Raw genomic sequence first — 25,018 nt, forward strand, 5'->3', positions numbered from 1 at the left:
AAAAAGGAAAAATAAAGCCTGTGCATCCTTAAACCGACTTCCTCAAATCTGCATATTATGATTCAGACAATTTACATCCTTGCATTTTTTTATTTTATTTTTTTTTTTTTTTACTTATGGGACTCCTGCTTCGTTCAGTGCACGGAAAGTTATTTCTTTTAGCTTTCCACATTCATCATGGTTCCATACTGACATACATTCCAAGAAACTTCTAAAAGAACATCACTTTCTAGGACAAAGAATTGCCATTTTATAACTATTATCCCCAAAAGGCAGAATTCGTCCAGCTTCTCTTACCAGAGCTCTACAAGGAAAGAGACTCTTTAATTCGTATAAAAATATTAAAACAGCCCACCAAAAGAAACAAGCAGGGGACTTAAATGGTTGTTTCACAATAAACCAGTTACTGTTGTTTCATTTCCCATTCTTAAAGTTTTGTTGCAAACTTGCTCCGTGTCTTATTTTTTTCATTTATTTTTAATTCTGTTTTATAAAGCTGAACACACCATCACCCTGGCTCTCTATTGGGGTATTAACTTTGCCCTTCCTCGCTGTTATACACTATGTTAATCACTCTGAAATAGTTCAGTCTTGTAAGTTCTGAACAACCATCCGAGATGGTATGTGAACCATACGCCAGTTCAGATTCTCCTTTGATCATTGGCAGTTCTCACTGGATTCCTGTGATGTGTTATTTCACATCTTCAGGTTAGTTACCATTCAAGAGACATTCCAGTATCATTATCATCCTAATCTGTTCCATTCTCATTCCCCACTTATCTGAGTTCTCCCTATTCACCTGACCCAGTGACCAATGTGAATAGCTTTCAACTATTTCTTTCAATTAGCAAGTAATAATTCCAGTTACATCTCTTCTTTTAGCTGCAGCCTTAACCACTTCCCCATTTATTTCTGCTCTTTCATCTCACTCCAACTTTATTCTGTATCTCTAGCAGTTCTAGGATCCTGCATCCTATCTTCTGGCTCTTAATTCCCAAAAGCTCTTCCTTGAAAGGCTGTAGTAGCTTTAGCCATTTAATCAGTCATGTCTTCAGATACTCCGTGTCAAATCATTGCCTCTCAGTTTGTTTTTCTCCTAGTCATTTCATTTAATTGATACTGCCTGCTTCCATCAAATATACTTTGCTGAGCTGATCAAGTTTCCAGGGTTTGAGCAGTGTTCTGTAACACTCCAGTACCTGTGTCTTACTGATTTCTTTCTGGCTTCTTTTCTTATTTCACTTCTAAAACAAACAAACAAACCATCTTAGCCCTGCTCTCTCTCAACTAAGTTGCTGGGTTTCACTTAACACATCTTGATGTTATGCTCCATTAGCTACCTAACGGTGTGACTACTGTTTATAAACAGTGGTGTTTGTAGTATCAGGACAATTTTTTATATTTGTGATTTTTTAGACAGGCAGACAGGCAGACAGGCAGACAGGCAGACAGGCAGACAGGCAGACAGGCAGACAGGCAGACAGGCAGACAGGCAGACAGGCAGACAGGCAGACAGGCAGACAGGCAGACAGGCAGACAGGCAGACAGGCAGACAGGCAGACAGGCAGACAGGCAGACATCTTGCAATGCAGTGCTTTACTTGCATTAAAAACTGGCAAGCCAAATCCAGAATCAACATGGTTACAGATCAGAACTCAGAAAGTGAAGACATTATTGCAAAATAAGCGTGCGAAGTTTAGCTTCTGAAAGGGCATGTAACCAGGGTTTCCTTCCTCCCCCAAACAAAACCACAAAAATCTCTAGAAAAACTGCTGAATACAGTTTATTAAAAAAACCCTCCCAAAACAAAACAACAAAATTTCTGAAAGGTTCTGCAACAAGTAGTGGCCAGGAAATAACAAAGCTCTCATACTTCTGAAAGACAAAAGGGAGTAATACTCAAAGAGCTGAATGCCAATGCCAGTTGTCAAAAAGAATAAAGAGAGCTCTAGTTTTTGCTTGCAAGAAGCCTCTGCACCATGACAATTTAGTGCTAACAATTATACACACTTCAGCACTCTATTTTGTTTCTCCCACTTTTACCTTTTGAGCTGTAAAGTTTTATAGACTTACTTCAGATCGGCTGCTATTAAATTAAAGCCATTGTAAAGGTGTCCTTCCAACGCAACTTTTCTCAAATAAGAGAAGCTGTCCAGATCTGAAGTCAAGAAGTTTGTTACGAGTGCACCTAAAAGGGGTGGGAGAAGAGGAGGGGAGAAGAGGGAGAGTTAGAGTGACTTGTATGTGGCATTCACTAGCCTAGCAGGCTCAGCCAGAGAAGCACAAGATTTAGTATTCCAGTTACTAAAGGAAGAGGAACATGTGAGAATTAAAGTTTTGCACAGTGCTCAGATGAGCCAAGAGATTTATAACATTCTCCTCTGAGGAATAAGAGCTTCCAGTTCTAACTCAACTGTACTAGACTCAAGTTTGCTGATCCTTCTATATTAGATGATTTCTAGGGCTGTGCGAAGCTTCGGCCCCTGATTCAATTTGGCGGAGATGCGGCTCAATTCAGTGGCCAAATCTCTGAAATCGGAATCGAATCAGAGGATGCTTTAATCTCCAAATCAAATTGGCACCCTCTGAATTGATTCAGAGAGATTTGGCAATTTGGACATGGACAAAGCTTTGAATGTTTTTTTCTACTTACCTCTAGGTAGCAGGTGGCTCAGGAGTGCTGCGATGCTGGGGTGGATGGAGTGTCCCAGAGGAGTGCAGGGGGGTCCCCAGGGTGCATGGCAGCAGACCCGGAAGTGGACCAGAAGCACTTGCGGTCCACTTCCAGGTCTGCCAGGGAGCATGCAATAGGGCTCTCCTGCACCCCCCTGGCTCTGCTACTGGTGCCTCCTGGGTCTGGGGGGGCGCCCACAGTCCCCACCCCATAACCAAATCACCAAGCCATAGAGGGTGTGGGCCCCCCCGCGCGCGCTCCCTGGTGGACCGGAAGTAGATTCATAGATGTTAGGGCTGGAAGGGACCTCAATAGATCATCGAGTCCGATCCCCTGCATAGGCAGGAAAGTGTGCTGGGTTCAGACGATCCCAGCCAGATGCCTATCTAACCTCCTCTTGAATCTCTCCAGGGTAGGGGAGAGCACCACCTCCCTTGGAAGCCCATTCTAGATTTTGGCCACTAACTGCAAAGAAGTTCTTCCTCATGTACTTCCGGTCCACTTCTGGGTTTGCTGCTGAGCATACGGGGGTCCCCCCATGCTCCTGTGGGACACTCCATCTGCCCCAGCATTGCAGCATTCACAAGCCATGACTGATATCACGAGGTATGTAGAAAAAACATTTAAAGCTGTGTCTGAATCACTGATTCGCTGAATCGGCATCGAATCTTCAGATTCTGATTTGGTCAAATCGAATCAGGGACAGTGATACGAATCAACAAATCAAATCACTGTCCCTGATTCGGGCCAAATCCAAATTGAACGGGGCCCGTTTCGCACACCCCTAATGATTTCTTCCTCATGTTCCTTTCTAACTCTGGAATGGTATACAAACACAGCTTACCTGATCCATTTATCATGTTGTTTCCCTGCTGCAGAGCTTCATGAGAAAGGGTTTACAAACTGACCTATTTTTTTCCCCTTAAAAATTATGTTAATTCTCTTTTAGGAGATTTTTTTCTTCCTTTTGCCTTTGCATTTTATGTTCTGAACAATTTAAGCCAGAAGGGACCATAGTGATCCTCTAGTCTGACCTCCTGTATAACATATGCCATAGGACTTCCCTGAATTAAATTTTTGAACCAGAGTATATAATTCAGCACGGCAGGGGGAATCCAATTTTGACTTCAAAAAAATGCTAGTGATGGAGAAACATGGTGCTAGCGTTTAATTATCTTCATCTTTCAAAATGTATGCTTTATTTCAACTCAGAATTTGTCTACCATTGTCATAACTTTGCCATTAAAGAGTTTATCATCAAAATTACCCACAGAAGTAGTTACAGACCAATCAAGTCACCCCTTGATAAGATAAACAGATTGAACTCCTGCAGTTTTTTTTATTTACTTATTTGATTTATATACCACTCTCCTCAAACAAGGCTCAAGGTGGCTGTCACACTAAAATGGTTTTGTGAACCCTCTCTGAATTTTGCAACATCCAATTTTCAACCAGAACTGGATGCAGTGTTCCAGGAGTGGTTGTGCCAATGACCATAAGTAATGTAGCCTCTCCTCCTTAATCCTACTTAAGATTTCCTACACCACAAAAGGAATCTTATGGGAAAATTTAAGAACCAAGTCACAAGCAGTTTAAAGGTGGATTGTGCTATGGATAGAGGACTCTTAAAAAACGACAGAATAGGGAGTACAGAAAAATCACATACTATACTGTTGCTTTAGAAAAGGAGGTGAAGAACAACAGCCCACTTTATAGGACTGGGGCAGGTCTCTCCATGCTTTATCCACTTATACGTTTTCTTTCTTTTCCCATTCCCAAGCCATACCTCTTGCCTTTGCATTTTTATCAATCTTTGGCTGCATGTAGTTTGTCAGCGCGGCCATCTTGCCTTTCTTACTGATTCCTAACCATGTCCCACCTTCTTTCCCTTCCTCCATATCCAGACCTAAAGGAATAAGCAGAAATAAGACAGACTCAGTACTTGGCTGTAGCTTCATTGACTTTTCAGAAGACTTTACATTCATATTACAACTTCTTAACTTCAATCTTGAGTCTCGATAGGGCTGGATTAATGCCTGGAGAATCAAGCTGCCTTTTTTTTTTTTTTTAAAGGAAAAAAGAAACTGGAAAAAAAAGAATAAAGAACCAAATGAAAAAGTGTTTGAAATTCTGCTATTTTTAGCATTCAGCAGATGAATGACAGCTGGAAGGAAGGAAGGAATATGAGTAAAGTAAAATCTAGATCAGAATTTAAGGTTATACTACATGGTAAAAGAAATCTCTCATATAGAATATTTGTTAATTTATATTCAGGATGCCAAGGAAAGATTAGCTGTTGTGGACGTCACAACAGTGATGTCCACAACAGATCTGTGATCACAACCGATTAGGTTTCTGGACATCACAATAACTGGAACAGTTTTAAAAGGATGCAATTATTTAAATAGAATATTGATTCTGGTGATTTCAACAGAATTATTACATTAAAATTATCACCAAAATAGGAAAAAGTTGCCTTTCTTACGGTTTAAAGAAAAAACACTCACCAACAAGTTGCGCTGAACTCCTTTTCTCTTAAATTAAATTAAAACCCTTGGTTTTCCATAAATTTGATTAAGGGTATTCATTTTGTAATGAACGCTATACTTCTGCATCTTCATATCATGAGTTTGTTTCACCTGAAACAACAGTCTCTGGCCTTTGTCAGAAACTAACTCATTTTCAAGTATCACTAAACAATCTGTTTTTCTGCGATGAGATCTTCACATAAGACCTTATCATTCCCACTACCCAACTTTTAAGAATAAAGAAAAAGAGCCAAGGTACCACAGCACCTAACAGCAACACAAAAAACAAGCATCAGGGTAAGCATCAAGAATGATAAATCAGTGTCAAATCACATGACCAACAAAAATAAATTCTTAAATGAAAGTAGTAATAAAGATGAAACAACGTATATGTCACCACCAACCTTATTAGCTTAACATACGTACAAATGGGACCTGCACAGATAATTCTGAATTGAGACTGTGCCATTGTGTGTCAAACGAAACTAAAACAAACATGCAAACAGACTAAAAACAAATGACATCGGACGTAGATTTTGATGCCTCGGCTGCAGGCCAGCATTCAGTTCAAATTCACATTTCAAAGCTTTTGGGTTGTTATTCTATTGTTATTTATTTGCATCTCTAACAAGGGAAGCAGCATCCAGAATGTCTGGCACGAATTTGGAATATGAGCCAGAATTTCAGAAAAGGAAAAGGCTGCAGTGCAGTAGGAGTAATTTATCCTCACAGGCTTCCCTGCCAATGACAACACCACGCAGCATCAATGAAGAGTCTTTTCAGAGTCAGAATTTTGTATTTAAACAATGCTCTATTTGTGCCTCACTATTTCTGAGAAAAATACTATAACTGATTATACTTAAATTCAGCTCTACAGATAAAGATAGATTCTCTATAAAAGAGAAACTAGACAACTGGGTAACTTTACAGCCTTCTTAGTGACAGCAGGCAGAAAGCTAATAAACCAGGATGCTATGGAATAGCTTTGGTTATTAGTCAATATATTGCAAACTGATAAGAAAATGAGATATGTATGGCAAAAAAAAATCATTTTCTTGAGTCTTATTTAAGTTAACCTATTTTAAGGGTCACCTCTATGAAGTATGTTATAACATATTAATCTTCACAGTTATTAAATATCCTGAATATTTCTATTATGATGGACAATGCAACACATTTGTATCATGCCACTTGAGCCAAAGTGTTAGAGAATATGATGAAAGAAAAAATAAAGAACAGTTCAAGACTTTTTGCAGTCACCTAATTGAAATAATACTCAAAATAGACTATGTATAAATGTATCCTTGAACTGTCACTGTAAATTTACATTTTGTTGTTATGGAATATTCCACGAGTTTCACTTTAGTTTGAATGATTCCCTTTCATATTAGGGTTTACAAGTGAAAAAAAAAAAATCAATAAATCTATCCACAGATTACATAATATCCATAAAAACAGCAATACAACTTAGATCTAGCCTTCTCTTATAAACCCATTACCACATTTTCAACCACTGTACAAAGGGTCTGAAAAACCCACCCTCCAGAGGATTTGTATGTTTTTGAAGATGTTGTTACTGTTACAGATATGCAACTAGACCCATGTGGGGAAAAATATTCCAGTCAATTTTCATTAAAAATAATTACATACCGCTAAGGATCTCATTGCTGCTATCCCAAAAATCTGCTGATTTGGACGGCCTGTGGTAAAACTCATCTCTATTAGCAGCTAGGATAAGCCTGCAGGACAAGAAAAAGAAAAGACTACCTGAATTTCAGTCTTAAATGGTGTAAACATCAGGTATGCATGATTTGAAGAGCACGTATTTTGTTGTTGTTTGGTTTGTTGTTTTTAAACTAAACCATTTTTGCAGGTGGAAAAGCCAACCAATCCCTACTAAGTTATCTTATTTTCAGGCCGGTTTGGACATACAGCTCCTCCAACAGTGAAGTAAGAATTTGTTTAGAACTCTGCAAACAAAGTTATATGCAGTCAGCACCATGACCAAAACCAGAAATAAAAAAAAAAAATCCAGCTGTCTCATTCTTGTAAGTGAAATTACATTTGCACATGAATTTTAATGTATATTCCACAAGAAAAGGTATAAGTGCTAGCAGATAGGAAATTTATTCCTTATATACACACTAAGAGTTCACAGGTGCAGAAAATTCTATACAGCTGGAGATAGCCCACAGGGAAACACATCTGAAAATAAAGGACTCCTACTAAAGGCACCTCCCTCTCACCACAAGACTCCTTTCTCAAGAAGAGTTTGATCTCTTCAACCTTGGAAACAAATTCTGATATGGAGAACTAAGAGCACATATACCTTGGACACTTAACACAGCAGCACTAATGCACAGAGAAGATCACGTAGCACCTTAACATGAGTCTGATGCAAACTTCCTTTGAATCAAAAGTTTTATCATGGTCAATCTTCTGATCAGCCAGATCATAAGCAGGAAGCATGCAAATTGGACCTTTTGTTTGATATGGTTATCTTAGTAACACTACTGCTGCACTCAAGATCAAAATACACGCAAGAAGTGGGGTGAATTCTGTACAGCAAGTGTCAGCAGCAGTCCTAGCAGGGCTGGGGGAGCAGAATAACCTAGCTCAGGTGAGGAGACAGGCATTGGGACCCAGCTGCTGCTATTGCTTCTCCCTGCAGTTCAGCTTGTGTAAATCAAAGCCCCCCTAACAGAGTCCATGCCACCAGACTGCAGTATGGCATGGGCAGAGCTCCCCTTCTACCAGAGCTCTGTGCAGCTGCCTACCTGCTGGTGAAGGAAAAGCCCCTACTACCAAATGCTGCCAAAGCCATGGCTCCATGAATCAGATCCAAAGGCTCCGTGGGTTGTAGGTTGCCAACCCCTGCAGCAAGGCATTCAGGTCACTCTAACCAGAACGCTACAGACCGTTTTACGTTTAGCATATGGCACAGGGGTGTGGAATGGGGAAGGACACTGACCAAATGACAGTTTCAGTAATTTAAGGGAAACCCTGGACATGCTGTTGGAGAGAATTGCTGTAGATGTACATAATCATCTTGTCGTTGTAGAATATGGTCTAACAGAGATCAGTCACTACAGCAAACACTCTTACAGTCCCTGTGTAGGAGTCACCACCACCAATAACAAAATTATATTACCTGTATGTGAGAGTGGCAAGGAGATGCTGGAAACTACACAGAAACACTGTCGGGGGGGGGGTCAGTGGCACAAATTAAAAGTTGCCCCACCCAAATTCTGATGTTTCCTAACTTTTGAGCAGTTGATTTTGCAGCCCGAATGTTTTTTTAACACAGTTTGTGTGCGATGTGTTTCATATCAAATACATGTAAATATACAATAAAGCAAAAACCACCCCACTATTGTCCAAGTTTGTTTAGCTTTAGGTATCCAGAGGGGAGTAAGGAGTCGGTCATTCTGCCTCTGAGGCTCATCCCCACTGTATTAACTCTGAGCATCCAGATCATTTGGCTGAGTCTTACTTTAGTGAAAGGAAGACTCTTTCATACACAAAAGGAAAGAGGAAGTAACAGGAAAAAAAAACATAGCTTTCTTTCATGCCAACCATGAGTTTTTTTGGGAGTGGGGGGTTGGGTAAGAATCTGAGCTCCACAGGAAGAGTGGAGGGAAACATTTGAATCCTTACTGAGACTTGGCCACTGCAGCAGACAAACTGCAGGAATCTCTGGAGGCTCCATAATCAAAACCTAGTAGGGGGTTAAGAAATACAATATGTAATTGAAAGACATTGTCAGATGAAATTCCCTGTTTATATTTAGTAATAAGCACTTCTCACTCTACAAGCTCCGAGATTGCTGTGCTGCATTTTGCTAAATGGGTTGCAGCTCACAACAAATCATCTAAACCTAAATTAGCCAGGTTTAGAAAGTCAAACAAATATATTAAACGGTGCTGGTCATTAATAGGAAGCAGAAAAGATATAAAGCTCTAAACTAGGGCAGCCCCTGGCCTGCTAGCACCCTGCCTGTGCAGCCCCAGGGGGTGCCGCTGCTGCAGAGGAAAGGACTGGGGTCCCCTGCAGCATGGGGGCTGCTTGGCCCACTGGCAGCTCACGTGGGCAGGCTCTGCCAGAAAAAAAAGTGGCGAGGGGCCCAGCCTGATATCCCCCCCCATCCCGTGGAGCCTGCCCATCTCTCCCATGGCCAAGGGGTGAGCTGCCGGCAGGGAGTCCTGGTCCTTCCCTTTGCGGCAGTGCCAACCCCCCAGGGCCACCTGGGTGGGTGGCTAATGGGCAGGTGCTGCCCCAGCTCGGAGGCAGCACCCAGCCTGATCCAACTGTTGCCCAAGCCATAGCTAAGGCAGCACTCCCCCACTAACTACCCACCTGGGCAGCCCCAAGGGGCACCACCACCATGGAGGGAAGGACCAGAGCGTCCCACAGCTCAGGGGTCACTCGGCCCCTGGCCAGAGGACGTCAGGGCAGGCTATGCAAAAAGAAAAGAAAGAAAAAAGAAACAAACAAACAAAAAAAGTGTTGGAGCCCCTCACCATAACAGCAATGGAAGCCCCTAAATTGAAAAGGTGGGTTTTTAATAGTACAATTAGAAACCCACCATTTCAGTTTAGGGGACTAAACTTCCAACACGTGTACAAGTGCCCACGAATCATATTCCGACTAAACTGTGATGCTGCTACACCTCTGCATCAAGAATCAGAGCATTAGACTATCCAACTCTTTCAAATATGGACAAACAATATCAGAGTTAATGCAGTGATTCTTAACCACAGGGCCACAGGGGTGCCTCGACATCCTTTCAGAGTGCCATGGGGTGCCAAACAATGTTAGCACAGTTAGTTGTGCAAACATAATTCACAAGATGACCCAGAGATTTAAAATTGGATTTCTTAATGTTAAAACCATTTTGACCTCTTGTGGGTTTTGCAAGTTCTTTGCAGCAGCAGAATTTTCTATAGTTAAAAAAAGAGTGAAAACTAAGAGCTGGCATTTACCAATGGGTGCCTGGAGTCTGAAAAGGTTGAGAATCACTGAATTAATGCTTATGGAAACTTAACCAGTCATTTTCAGGTATCCTGAAGTGTTTCTCTGTTTCATGTCCTGCACCCCCATCAAAAGATACTCAAGCTTTTACTTTGTCAAAGAAAAGGAGGAAAGGGGAGGAATAGCCAACAAGTTTAGTGTGAAAAGTTAAACAAGAAACAGCAAACTGATAAAGATATAAGAAGGTTAAACTCTGAGGCAAATTGTTTTAAAATCAATTAATGTAATATTTGTTCATTAGAGCCATTTCAGTGCTGCACAAGAGTCCATTATCCTGAAAGCAATTAATTCTCTAGAATAGATACAATGACTAATAATGTTTCTACATCATTGATCTAAACTAGCTTTACGGTCAGTGTTATAGCTTTAAATAGCAATTACTACTTGTTTTGCTAATAACATTAGTCCATTTCTTTTAGACCTGTGAAATAAAAAAAAATAAAAAAATTCCTGGCTCTCTTTCCTTCCCTTTTCACCCCCTGTGCCCCAAAACAGAATATATTTCCTTGGGCCTTGGTGAAAAACATAGGTTTCCCATGATGAAAAGTGAATAGACTTTAGTTCAAGTCTTGTTTACTTTGCTCAATTTAGCACTTGGTTGGTCCACTGAGCAAAACCATAAGCACTTTGCAGTATCATGAGGCAGAGACACGAAGGTACAGAGGGCAATGCACACATTTCAGTTAAAGCATGTTGGATTCCCTTCATAAACTGAGTCAATATTTAATTTAAAGATTCATTCTAGTTTTAAAATGATTTCAGCACTTGCACTTCTAAAAGCAGTCTGAAAATAAAGTTTTCTGAAAGCCCAGGACAGATTTAAAAATCCCCCACTCATCTTGTAGTGGAGTATGTAAAGGCATAGCAAGCAATTCATGACCTTGAGTAGATGGCATTACAAAAAAGATAGATACGTAAGGCCACTTCAGAGTATGAGGTACTTAATTTGGGGTATTAAGAGTACGCTCTGCTCAGAAAAGTGGATATCCAGTTTCAGAAGAGTAGTGTATGCCAACAAAAGTGCAAATATTACAGGTATCCAGGTTGTAGCAGTATTGGTCTAGACAAAAAAGCAATCAAGGCTCATGGACAGAGGCGATATATTTTATTAGACTAACCATAGAAATATGAACTTCCATTTCCATCCAGGATAACATTCACAATCTTTTCTCTGATGCTTGATGAAGGGTGCTTGTACCCGAAAGCTTGCAATTAATGACATTTTTTTTCAAAATGTTTGTTGGAGTATTACAGGTGGAACATTCAAAATTGCTCCTAACTGGGCTCAATTAGAAAATTAATGTCAGGATTGTTTCCTTCATGTCTTGTGACACTGTACAATCTTTTCATTGTCTCTGGTGCGAAAAGTTTAATGCACCTGTAATTACTATCACTGTAGAACTGTTTATTAGTGCCTCACTTTTACATACAGTAAATGAAATTAATTGCCTACTTAGAAGGGAAACTAAAACAATTTTGATTGTAAATTTTATATAAAATAAGATCTTTTAGACAGAATCAGATCAAAGGAGGTGATGCTCCCCCTCTATGCGGCACTGGTCAGGCCACAGTTGGAGTACTGTGTCCAGTTTTGGGCGCTGCACTTCAAGAGGGATGCGGGGAATCTCGAGAGGGTCCAAAGGAGGGCCATTCACATGATTAGTGGCCTTCATGACAGACCCTACGGGGGAAGGTTGAGAGAGATGAATCTCTTCAGCCTTCACAAAAGACAGCTGAGGGGAGATCTTGCGGCCGCCTATAAATTTATTAGGACAGGTCAACGGGGAATAGGGTGAAAAGCTGTTTATTAAGGCGCCCCAGGAAGTGACTAGGAATAACGGGTGTAAACTAATTGAGAGTGGATTTAGGTTAGATATTAGGAAGAAACTTTTCACAGTAAGGGTGGCCAGGATCTGGAATGGGCTTCCTAGAGAGGTGCTGCTATCACCTAGCTTGGAGGTCTTCAGGAGGAGGCTAGACAGTCACCTGGCTGGGGTCATCTGACCTTGGTCCTCTTTCCTGCCAGGGTCAGGGGTCGGACACGATGATCTATTGTGGTCCCTTCTGACTCTACAATCTATGAATCAGTCCATGTAATATCTTCCTTCCTTCTTTTTGGATAGGACTCTTTGTTATGCAACTGCACAACAACCAGGGTGGATAAAAATCAATTATTTCTTTAAAATAAAAATATCAGATTTTTATTTCAATCATATTTATTTTTTATTTTTTTAAGATTAAAAAAACACAACTTATACATAGTTTTAATTTAAGATATAGTAAAGCTCAAAGACATCAATCATGGAATAGGGATTATAACTTCTAATTATATACTATTTGAGACAATGTATTCATGTAACCTTTTTAGAAGAGTTTTATAAATAGGTCACAACAGGGCATGGACTATATTAGAGGCCCAATCTTATGCAGTTCCCAGAGGCTCCTCTATAGATTACTAAAGACTAAGGAAAACCATTTTACTCAATGGGACTCAGTACTCAGTCTAGAAGATCCCATTAAACATCTCTGTGATGCTTAGTTTCAGTTCTCAAATGTTGGAACTGTCTCTCCAGAGATAACATCCTTGTTAACAGCAGTATATGGAGATGAGAGATAACAGACCTGATTACCTACCATCAGCCCTATTGTCTCTCTGCAAGTTTGTGTACAGAGTCAAACCCTTACCTCACTCTAAATTGTCAAGTTTTAAGAAGTTAAATGAATAGAGGATTATTGGGGGTGGAGTAGATCTGGGCAAGGAAGAGTCTGGAGATAAATCCAAGGATGCAGGGGCAGTAAAAAAAACAAACAAACAAACAAAAAAAACCCCAAAAAACAAAAACAAGAGAAACATTTTGAGCAGAATATTCCAGTACTCTTGAGGGATAAGTTTCTGAGTATAGCCCAGGGGTAGGCAACCCCTGGCACGGATGCCAGAGTGTGACACTCAAAGACTTTTGCTTGGCACATGTGCCTCTGGGTGGATGGCAGGGAAGGGACCGGGGCCACATGGCCACAACAAGGATCAGGACCTTTGTGGCTCCCCTGCCATCTGCTCCTGGCATGCCAACATCTTACAAGTTGAAGTTGTAGGTGTCTTTGGCACTCTGCCCAAAAACGTTGCCAACCCCTGGTATAGCCTCTCCATTGATTTGAGATCTAATGAGGGAATGGTATGTTAGAAAGAAAAACCTATCATGGCAGCAAGCTTGCCAGGCTGTAAGAGAGAGTAGTAGTCAAAGATGAAAAGAAATCTAGAAGAAAGTGAAGAAAGCCCCAAGCTAACAACATATGGCCGCAGCACTCATTTGATGTCCTCCTAATACAGCATGGCAAAAATATCCCCAAATATCCATAATTAATTTAGTGAATTAGAGCTAGTTCACCTCCCAATGACTTCACAAGTATCTGCTTCAATTAGCTTTGGCAAATAAAACAACAAATCATAATTCAGTTTTCTGATGTAGCTATAAAATTAATCTGAAGAAATGTCAAAATAAATCACCGCTTTAAAATGTATAGCCTGTACCTTCTAAAAATGAAACCTACATCATCTATCTCCGAGTTGTGAATCATATATATTAAGATTGTATCAAGCAACAAGAGTGCACTTTTTGTAGAAAACAATGATGGTCAAGGCTTCCTGACTAGTGATTTAAATCAAATCCACCCTGACAGCAATATTCTTGTATATTAACCTTTGTTTTTAAAATAAAATATTTGCATCTACATCAGACTGGCAGCAAATACAGAAGAGTCATAAACAATCCTTTCTTAGTTTCCTACCATTCATGATGTTTTGTATGCATAGAACAGGTATCACACTACCCAAGAAGCTCCTTTATTCTGCTGTCACAAATCAATATTCTGCTACTGCACCTGAATATCCTCCAGGCTAACCATTTCTAAGCTTCTGTATAAACTTTTGACATTTTTCTCTACCATATGAAATGTATTCGTTTTATTTACACATGCATGCACGTTTACAATGACAGCTTACCTGCCATCTTGTTGCCTACTTTATCAGTACCTTCATAGTATTGTTCACCATCACCCCCAATTTGATTATTCTTTAAATCAAATCAGACTATATCATATTTTCTGCCAGCTGTATCATTTACAATTTCATGAAACTGAAGTGCCATCTTCTCAGTACCTGAAGACTTCCCTAACCAATTTCCTACAATCTCACTATCCTCTCTACTGTCACCACCTCCTACTAGCTTTGCATTAATCAGATTTGTACTGTAGAGACCAAGTTCAAAATGATTTAGAACATGTTCATTTCCAGTAGGACCTCACCTCTTAGATCTGCATAAAGATGTACTGATCTTAACTGTTATCAAGCTTTAGAACCTTTTGGGCCAAATCTTGATCGATCCTGTCAACAGTCAACAACTACAATGGTTTTAAATCTGGATCATAAGTTGCCAGTCCATCTGTGTGTTAAGAATCCTACACAAAGATTAAAATGGAAATAAGCTAAGGATATCAATGCTGCAGCAATGTCCTTAACTTGGGTGTGAGTCTTAATTATTTGCCAGGTGCTTCAAAATCTCCAGATGAAGAGTGCAAAGCATGTGCTTTCTTCTTTGGATGCCAAAAAGTTACAAAATTCTCTCTCAACGTTCATGTAGTACAATTTCTGCTCTTTTAGATGTTTCTACTCTTTAATCTGCAGGCTCTCAAATGACTGACTATTTCTGTCATCTTGCTCAGAGAAACTGAATCTTACAGAAGTGTATTGTAGAATGTATTCATACATAAATATGTATAGAAAACACATTTTAAAAAAAAAAAAAGCTAGAAGACTTGGAAACCAAATGTTAAATTTAATTTCCTAGAGCTTCAACTAGTTCTTTCATTCAGAAATTTGAAACTTAGATGTGGCTTGTTTACACGAGATGCATACATGAATTCAAAATATTTGCCCAAAATCTTCTCAAAATAATAGGGAGCCTCCAAGTTTAATATAAAGCCATTATAGAATATTGCTATGATTAAAACATCTTCATTTTGCCTTTTATGAAACTGTAATCATGCGGGGGGCGGAGGAGGGAAGCCTTTTAAAATGACCCCAATTACCAAATAAATTATACAAAACCTAAAAATAGATCAATATTTCAAGTGTGTTAAGATTTATGTACCATTTTAATGTTGAAGCAAAGAGCTGAAAACATGAGAAATCATTCCATTAAAGTAATTTCCCGTGATAATTCAGTTCCATAAAAAGACTATGCGATTATGGCTTTGAAGCTTGAAACCTGTATTTATGATAAGTCATGCATAGTATACTTAAGCAAGATGTGATGCCAGCACACCACTTTTGACAACAGCTGTCTGGGCTATAGTAAAGCATTCACTACAGTGCTTTGCACAATTTTACGGAAATGTAGCTCATGTATAAAAGACTGAAGACAAAGATGAAAGACATAAGGGTAAACCAAACTGCTGATAGGGCCCGATAGGGCAGGGGTCCTGTACTGCATTAACAGTAGCGCAACATGGGGTGGACAAGCAGGGCACATGTTCTGGGTACCACTGAAGGGGAGGGGCACCAAAAGGACCAAGAGGGGCAACACCTCACCTTGGTGTTGCTGTTTGTCATATTCTGTCTGCACTTCCTGGCTACAGGAAGCAGCTGATGGAGGCAATGTGTATAAGAGTGCAAGGCATTCTGGGAATCAATTTCCAGGGGGGTGGGGAAGAGACAGAAATGACTGCCCCACGACCGTTTTTCCGTTCTAGGCCTTTGGGTGTTGCAAAGATCAACATTAGGCTTTCTATTTAAGTTAGTGCCCATTACAGCTGTCAGATTAATTGCCCTAGCAACTGAAGAATTTTACATACTAGTAAAACAGCAATAATACAACAGCAAAACACGAAAACCGTTTTGTATGCATATTAATAGTGGGGACAATAAGATGTAGCCCACATCAAAGTCTGACCCTGGCTTGCTCATGTTACCTTATTTTGCAACTTCAACTTAACTTGTATTGCCTTGAGGGAAATGAAAAAACAATGCTATTTATACCGATTGAAAGGCACTTGGAGACAGGAAACTTGGAAAAATGAAGTCCTCCATTAATACACAAGGGTAGGCAATGCCACCGTAGCATCCTCCCACAAACTTGACCTGGAAGGTTGCCACCTCTGGGACAATGAAGGCAATTCAGTTTACTGGCCCACATGGCCCACTGTTTTGTGTAGAGATTTGCATCTACTGCCTACACAAAAAATAGACAAAAATCCAAGGTGCCCTGGGGCTGGCTAATGGCTAAGAATGTAATGCTGTTATACATCGAGAATGAACCACACCTACAAATCTCATCTTTCCAAAACTCAAAAAAGTTGTGACTCAAATTTTCTGCACACCCCCCTGTTGGCTTTGCAGTAAGTTACGACTGTTCATACCATAAATACAAGAGAAAGATGTTCTGACATAACAAGGAAGTACTATAAAAAACACATTATAACTTCATTCAGAAGACAGGAGAAGACAAATTGTTTGTCTGCAAGACGACAAAATTGGCAAAGAGAATTTCAGTTGAAGTTTAAGAATGTGTTACAGTAAAGAGCTCAAAACAAAATTAAGCTACTGGATTTATTGAACACCGTCTGTCACTTTAACTTACGAAAATTAAACATGTAGCTCCTACAAGAGTGCTATGGAGGCACACTAGACTAGTAACTAGGGTAACATAGAGGTAATCAGGAGATTTAGGTACCATTTCCAACTGTGGCACGCCCAGATTAGGACCTTGAGGCAAAAGAGGCCTAGGTGAAGTGACTTGCTTAGTTGAAATGACAACCTGGATTTCCTTTATAAAGCTGAGAGCTATGGTTAGAGGAGTTCAACGCAAGAACTGAGGACCTTTATGAATCAGCCCTACGCAGTTCAATTTTCATACGGTTAAGACAAAGCATGTCAAACTGATCACAATTATGTCTTTAGTCTTTCTCTAGCTAAAGAAAAAGAGTGAAAGGATTGACTTTTACATAAAATATAATTAAGAGTCAAGAATGTTTATATTTTGAGCCTAAAATTGACTATGTTGATATGAAACTTTGAACTTATTAAAAATCTCTTACATGAAGCACTATGATCTTGCTGATGTCACTAAAACAGAGGGGTTAATCAATGGCAGTTTTACCTGAAGTGCCGAGCAATGTGAAAAGGAGAAGTTCAAACAGAATTCGACAAAAGGCCAGGATTTGGGCCAAAATGGATCAAAAGTTCTTTCCTATTTTTGACACTAATAGCAGGCTATTTTCTGCCAGCAATCAATAGTTCCAAATTTGGTGCATCTTTTTCATAGCAAGCACACTACAAGAAATATTACTTTAAATATCAGTTGTGACAGAAAGTTCACTTGGCAAACAACATTCCAAATCAGCATGAATACAACCAAGGCCTAAAGGAGTCCTCTAGAGGCACCACTGCATTGAAAAAAAATCAGCCTTCTGTTGGCAACGCGGGTAAATGGCACATACCAAATGCCTAGAAATATTAATTCAATACCAGTCACATCATAACACTCCCAAGAGTCCTTTTCCTTCTACAAATACAGATGTAGTCAAGATACAGATCTGGCACTAGATGGTTTAATCATCATTCTAGTTCTTAATTCATTTGTGACAACCAAAAAAAAGCAGGGCAAAAAAATTAACAGGTGGTAAAATAATTTGCCTGCTATATTAAACTGACTGACAATTATTCAATCAATATGGGTGCTTGTGCTTCCAAAAATGTGACAGTTAGCTTTAAATGGAACCAATATAGTATGCATCAATAAAAAAAAATTGTAGTGATACAGTGCTAATAATTAAGAACACAAACTTGTGTGTAGGTGGAAGTCTAAAATGTTGTTCCCCCATTTTATTTCTTAAGTCTGTTGGGGGGGGGGGGGGGGGAGATTCTTTAAAATACTGCTCCAAGATGAATATTTGTGATTAAAGGATTGCAGTGAGACAAGATATTAGGAATTGCTCATACACGTGTGACAGAGTAAAAGGGCTCTCAATTTTTCAGTCCCTCAGAAGAGGATTCTGCATGAAAAAAAAACCTTCTCAGCTCTAGAATAAGCTCCCTTTTCTGAACAGGACCAATCTACCAATATTGGCTGTGAACTCTTCTGAGAAATGCCTGATACTTGAGAAAATCTGAATTCTTTTGATTTATACAGGACCTTCATACAAAAGCAATCTGTGCTTTGTACTGTGGAGTGAGGTTGTCAACAAGGAGCAAGGTGCATGCTGAAAGTCAAGGGGGTTTGTATTCCTGAATACCGTAGGTCAGCGATTCTCAGTCAGGGTGCCATGAAATCCTTTCAAGGGTATCGCACAATGTTCCTGCTGTTGGGTTTGAACAGGATTCATGAGCTGCACCCAGATTTCAAATAGGAATCCATAATGTTCACATTGGGAACGGCTGGGGTCTTTCTTGATTCTTTGCAACAACTTATAAGATGGGAAACTCCCTTCTTGAGAGCAGGGAGGCAGAAAGGGATCTTGGAGTCATCGTTGACTCCAAGATGAACATGGGCTGACAATGCGAGGTCATGGTCAGCAGGGCTAACCGGACCCTATCGTGCATCCACAGGTGCATCTCAAGTAGGGCCAACGAGGTGATCCTCCCCCTCCACGCAACACTGGTCAGGCCACAGCTGGAGTACTGTGTCCAGTTCTGCACACCCCACTTCAAGAGGGATGTGGACAACATTGAGAGGGTACAGAGGAGGGCCACCCACATGATCCGGGGACAGTAGGGCAGACCCTACAATGAGTATGTAAGTTCTGCCTATAGTTCATCACGGGGGCACAGAAGGGAATTGGTGAGGTTTTATTCACCAAGGCGCCCCCGGGGGTTACAAGAAATAATGGCCACAAGCTAGCAGAGAGCAGATTTAGACTGGACATTAGGAAGAACTTCTTCACAGTTCGAGTGGCCAAGGTCTGGAACGGGCTCCCAAGGGAGGTGGTGCTCTCCCCTACCCTGGGGGTCTTCAAGAGGAGGTTGGATATGCATCTAGCTGGGGTCATCTAGACCCAGCACTCTTTCCTGCCTATGCAGGGGGTCGGACTCGATGATCTATTGAGGTCCCTTCCAACCCTAACATCTATGAATCTATAAATCTATGAATCTATTTAGGAATGCTGCATGGAGGGTTGATAAGTTAGAGATATTGTGTTTTATGTCAGGTTGAAGTCAACTAGTTGTCAAGGAGCACACTACTTTTTAATTTAATCTCTGTTCTTGCACTTTCGGCTAGACTGCCAACAGATTGGACCCTTCTTAGTTTTACAGATACGTAACCGAAGCAAGCGTTTAAGTGACACACCCAAGAGCCTATGGCAAATAAGAGCCAGAAAACAAAATCCAGGAATGTCAAGTCCTAGCCTCCTACTCTAACCAATGCACAGTAACAGTTTTTCATTTAAGAATTACATACCACTATAAAGTAAAGTAAAATAACATATCAATGGCATTACAATACCATGCTTTTCAAGCACTCAGCCTTGTTTCTGAGGCTAGGTTTCACTAGTTAGTGTTAAGTCAAAAGTATTATGAAATTAGGTTATAAAAGGTACTTTGGCTTTAATCAGAACTATTTACCTGTACGCATTTTTCGAAACTGGCCGAGGGTCAAACTTAAATAAAAGGATGCACATGGAGAACTGCTGGCAAAGTCTTGCTTCCTCCAAAAAGGCTCAGCGCAAGGTCATGCTGCTACAGCCTGTGAACAAAATATAGTACAGTACAATAAAGGGGCTTCATTACACTGCAATTTTCAGAAGCATAACCTTATAATCATTCTGGTCTTTAAAGACCCTGCTGTTCTCATTAATAGTGTTCCATATTGAAATCAACAGGGCTGCAGAGATCTATTTGTCTTAATCAATGATTTGTCTGCAAAAGTCTTTGTTATTCTTGATGCTTCATGTATTGCTGAAGAAAGAATTTAATTTTGAGTTTTGGGAAAAGAATGAACTAATGACAAGATTACTGACAGGTCTGAGCAGCAACAACAGGTATACTGGAACTCTCCCAACAATGCAAGGAAGATAAACACTTTATCAACATTTTCTGCTCATTACCAATATAACACAATGGTGATATGTTTTGTTCTGCACCAATACCTCTGCAAAGAGATTCCTGTCAAGATTTAAGAAAGACAACTTAACCAAGCACATCCAGGAATGCAGCAGCTGGGAAAAGCCTAATCACAAAATTTCTTGGAGATAGAAGAAAATAACCTATCACTAAATACACTTTTCAACCAAGTTGAGGGAAGATAGGAAAATATATAATACCGGGGGGGGGGGGGGGGGGGGGGGGGAGCGGGGGGGAAGAATACTGCTCGGAACAGAGTGTACTTTTCTGATGAAGGCTGTCTCTGCCCTTTGCAGCATATTTAAAATTGTGGCCACGTTCAAATGGCATGAAAAATGTTCTTTCCAGATTGGAACCTTACAAGGGGCTTTCAAATATTTTCTGCATTGCCCCATCGAGAACTTGCCTGGTAATAAAATTGCAACATGACCCTACTTTTCTTGCTCCAGACAAAACAAATATTAGAACATTACTAACTACGCAAGCTTAAGCACACTGCACTGCTAGAGAGATCCATGCGTGAAAGTTGTCATAGCACGCAGGCAGGGTTGGGGACAATCAATACCCAAATCCTAGAATCACTCAGTAATTAAACTCCTTTTGCTCTAGTGAGTAATTACTGAAGTGAACTGTACAAAAATATAAAAATGCAAGTATTTTATAAATCATGTAATGCATTAAAAGAACTAAGAAAGTCTTGTTATTTCCTGATACAGATACTAATTGTAATTCTAGGTCTCATTTTACAGAGCCTCTCTGAACCCTCCCATGATAATCCCACATTTTAATTTCAACAGAAGGAAGACATTTTCCACGACATTTCACACTATTTCACTTTTACTACCGAAAGCAGAGCTACAAGTGCAGCATTTATACAGATTTTAAATTAGCAGCCTGCCAGTAGCTGTTGGCTTCTGTCAAGTCATGGCTCAGCATTGCAACAAGCCTGCTGTCACTGTCATTGTCATGGCACAACAAATTCAGTCTTACTATCACCAATATTCTACCAAGGGACTCCTCTGTTGCAGCAGCTGAAAAAATCTGAAACTGAACCAGCAAACCAGGCAGGACAGCCAGGGAAAAAGAGATTGGAGGGGAGGGAAATAGTTTTTTTAATCTCTGTTCCTATACAAAAAGAAATTCTTTCAAGCAATGACTTGATAAAGTGTTAGTTTTCAAGGGTCTGCTGGAGCTGGACCCCTGAAATATTCCTCTGCTTAACAGACTAATACCATAAACTAATGTCACAGAAGAAAGAATTCAAGTTGTGCAGTTTATGTTCAACCCCCCCCTGCCCCCACCCTCCAAAAAAGAAACCAAGTCTATGCAAGGTGGGTAATAAATGGATAAATAATAATAAAAAATATATATATATCTTTCCTTTACAGTGGAAGATGTGACATAAGACAACTCATTTCAAGATCTGGCTGTTTAAAGGAATGACACTAAAGGATTTTCTGAAAAAAGGGGAAGGGCTGGAAAGCAATACAGTCCTTTTCAGGTTCCCAGTGCTGGACCACATTGGACCTAGGTAATCCTCAGCTTCCCTTGGCACTTGTGGGAAAAGACTAATCTGTAAGGAAGTAGGCAACTGCTGTCCTAGGAGCTATAAAAAGGTAGGGGCTACAGTGCTGACTGCCCATAACACCCAGTGTTGTGGATACTCTGGTTTGCAGTTTATTTCCCAATGGACACAATAGTTGAGGTATAACACCAATTGTATAAAAGTTTCTAAACCAAATAGCTTTTATATTTCTTGTGCTAGCTACAGATCTAGACAATACCTATGGTCCAGTCTCCAACTCAACTTCCTCATCAACCAGATGTTCAGCAGGACTCAGGCCCTCCAGGAGCTCTCCAGTCATGGCTTCTCTCCTGCAAAGTGTTGTAGGCTTGATTTTCCAGACAGTTTTCTTGGACTGTGACTGGTCCCAGCATCAAAAAAACCCCCACACATTTCTTTCAGCAGCTTCTTCCTTTGCCTCTCTCCCTTGCCCCAAGCCTTTGCCTCTAAACCCCTGCTACCTCACTTGTCCCTTTGCATGTTGTCTTTGGGGAATCCCCCCCCTATGCCCAGAACTTGGTCAAAACAGGTTTTCTTCCAGCTCTGGTAGCCTCCTCAGCATACCCATTTTTCTGCCAAGTACACTGCCATTATAAAGTTAATCACATCTTGTGAATGCTCTGCTCTATTGTTTCTTCTATAACCTAATCATAGCCCAAGGATGACTTATTATGGTGGAAACCAACCTTCTGCAGGTTGGCCACCTGCTAATTATTACATGTCAAAACATTCAATGATATGGCAAGTTAATAAGATTAATCAGAATATCTAAATTGCATACATCATATGTACATATGCTAAAAGTCAGGTTCTCTTTAGAACAGCAGCTTCTTCAATTTAAGAAAAAAAAGCTGGCAATCAAATAATATTGATTACAGACTGACAATATCCAATACTAACCAGTTCATTACATTATTGACAAACATCTAGGTTAACTACTGCCCTCTATCAGATGGAATCAGGAACTATATATTACAAAGTCAGCTTTTTAGCCAAAGAAAATTCTTCATCTGTTGTCAGTAGTTGTCACAACATCTTCTCTCACAATGTAGCATGGCACTGATTAAAGCTAGCGGAAAGAGATGATTCTGACTGATGGAAATTGGGATCAGGCCCTCAAGTACAAGCTACTAAGCAAGGTACCAATTAGACTGCAAGCTCTTTGAAACAAGGGTAATGTACCTGCTTATTGGCACAGCACCTAGCATGAGCGCTCAATCAGAACCGGGGCAGATGTAAACTATTTTAAGACACAAAGAAGATGCCTTTACCTCCTTCCTAAGCTGCGCAAGTACCTGAACTCTCAAATCTTTACAAACTCACAAAAATCACATAAGGCACACACTGAGATGAAACAGAACTTTCAGTACGGAAGAAATCTTTTGGTGGAAGTCATTACTGACTGAAGATTCAGTTTAAGAAGGAAAACATCTTGCAACTAGCTAAGTATTGCTATTGGGTCACTATAAAAGTCATTGCCATAAAACGGATTTACTTTAGCCAATGGCTTGTTACTGGGTCTTTTCCTTCAAGTATGCTTCTCACACACAACTCCATAATTTAACTGAATTGGAACCAAGTCCTTGACGATACCTTGATTGAAAATAGAATTTAAAATAAAGACAATGAATGACAACTGACCAGCATTATATTTGTGCTGGGCAAAGAGTCATCCTGCCCACTTTAAATTCCAAGAGGGATTGCTGTGTGGGCAGAGAGATTTATGTGATTGCATTCAGTTGGTTTAAAAATCACTTTTTCCAACTTGGTTCCTCAAGGACACACAATAAACTGCAGACTAGCTTCATAAGTCCTGTTGTGAAGGCACCAGAAGTTAGTAGTTTGCTTTCTTCCAAATATCCCACACACCCCCACTTTTGTTTTTTACACTCTAAAAAAGGAAAGAAATAGATTTCTGGCAAGAAGAATCTTGTGTTCACAGGCAACTTAACTGGAGGGCTAGGCACCAAGCAAGTGTTTCAAAACTTTTCTTCCTTTCCTGTCTTATGTTAAGAAAACAGGAATAATAACCAAATCAATCAAATCAGTACCTGAGAACCCGTCTAATAATTAAATTAAAAACCATAATAAAAACATTTTCATGGGAAACATGTTAGAAAAAATTTAGACCACCTTAGCAATGATCAGCTAAGTTACAAAGAGCATTGCATGTTGTATATGGCAAGAATTGTGTTCTGCTTTCATACAATAGCCAATACTCTTAGGTCCAAAGCTTATTTTCAGGCAAAAAAAGCCAAATAGCAGGCTTCAGCATGTTCAAAATTAATTCAGTTCAATTCTCTAGTTCAAGCATTACTATCTTGCTTGTACTTTTCTAAAAATCCCACCCTTTTCACCATGCACACACTATTACGGCAAAAAGAGATTAACTTTACATCACTAAAACAGAAAGCCACCTTATCGACACATAAGCTATTGATTCATCAGGGATACTGTTGATGGATCCAAAGAAAGAGTCTTATAAAGTCAAGAGGAAGAAATATAGGATTGATCCCAAAGGTTGCTCTGAAAGGGATACAAGCAAGTTTTGTTCTTCCAGTCCTCATGCTGCCTTTAAACTGTTCCAAAGCTTTGTTTCGAGTGTATTCCTTCTGCTCTTTCAGCAAGATGTCCTGCCTGCTTTGTATTCATTTAGTCTAAAAAATATATACATTTACTCATCATAAAAGACCCTAGCCATGAATGCTATAAAGGCATGAAAATAGCAGAAGCTTGCAAAGCTTATAAAAATGGGAGCTAAACTGGATTGAGTATTCTCCTGCCCAATTCTTTTGGGCTACTGTGATGCTGTACAAATGAGCTAGAAATTTACTTGTAGTTACTTGTGGCTTTGTTTAAAAGTTGATGCCATTTTAACAAAAAATAAGCTAAGAAGTTGTTCAATGAGCACTGTTCAATGAGCATAATTCTTCAATGAGCAAGCAATGCATCTTTATTACCAAAAAAGGTGTCATATAGAGGCACTATCCTTCAAACACCAAGGAGAAAAAGGAAAGTGTTGATGGGTTAACTCAGAGGCCAAGCCATATCTTATATTATAGTGGAGACCAGAGTTTGGACAAACTCCATTCAGAGAGTATCATGAT

General features: G+C 39.8%; 1 protein-coding gene across 2 annotated transcripts in view; it reads right to left on the reverse strand.

The window, feature by feature from the left end:
• The window catches only part of TANGO2 (transport and golgi organization 2 homolog), a 77,161-nt gene that overhangs the window by 34,785 nt on the left and 17,358 nt on the right, over positions 1-25,018 (reverse strand). The window contains exons 3-6 of one of the 2 annotated variants that reach the window (XM_006270919.4): positions 19,850-19,970; positions 6,853-6,941; positions 4,461-4,580; positions 2,074-2,188 (exon numbers count right to left, since the gene is read on the reverse strand). In XM_006270919.4, the coding sequence (XP_006270981.1) occupies positions 2,074-2,188; positions 4,461-4,580; positions 6,853-6,941; positions 19,850-19,905 (380 nt within the window). In that variant the 5' untranslated portion in view covers positions 19,906-19,970. The remainder of the gene's footprint in view (positions 1-2,073; positions 2,189-4,460; positions 4,581-6,852; positions 6,942-19,849; positions 19,971-25,018) is intronic. The other variant, XM_059713462.1, reaches the window with a different exon arrangement.

This window comes from Alligator mississippiensis, chromosome 10 (genome assembly GCF_030867095.1).
Source record: "Alligator mississippiensis isolate rAllMis1 chromosome 10, rAllMis1, whole genome shotgun sequence".
Classification (NCBI taxonomy): domain Eukaryota; kingdom Metazoa; phylum Chordata; order Crocodylia; family Alligatoridae; genus Alligator; species Alligator mississippiensis.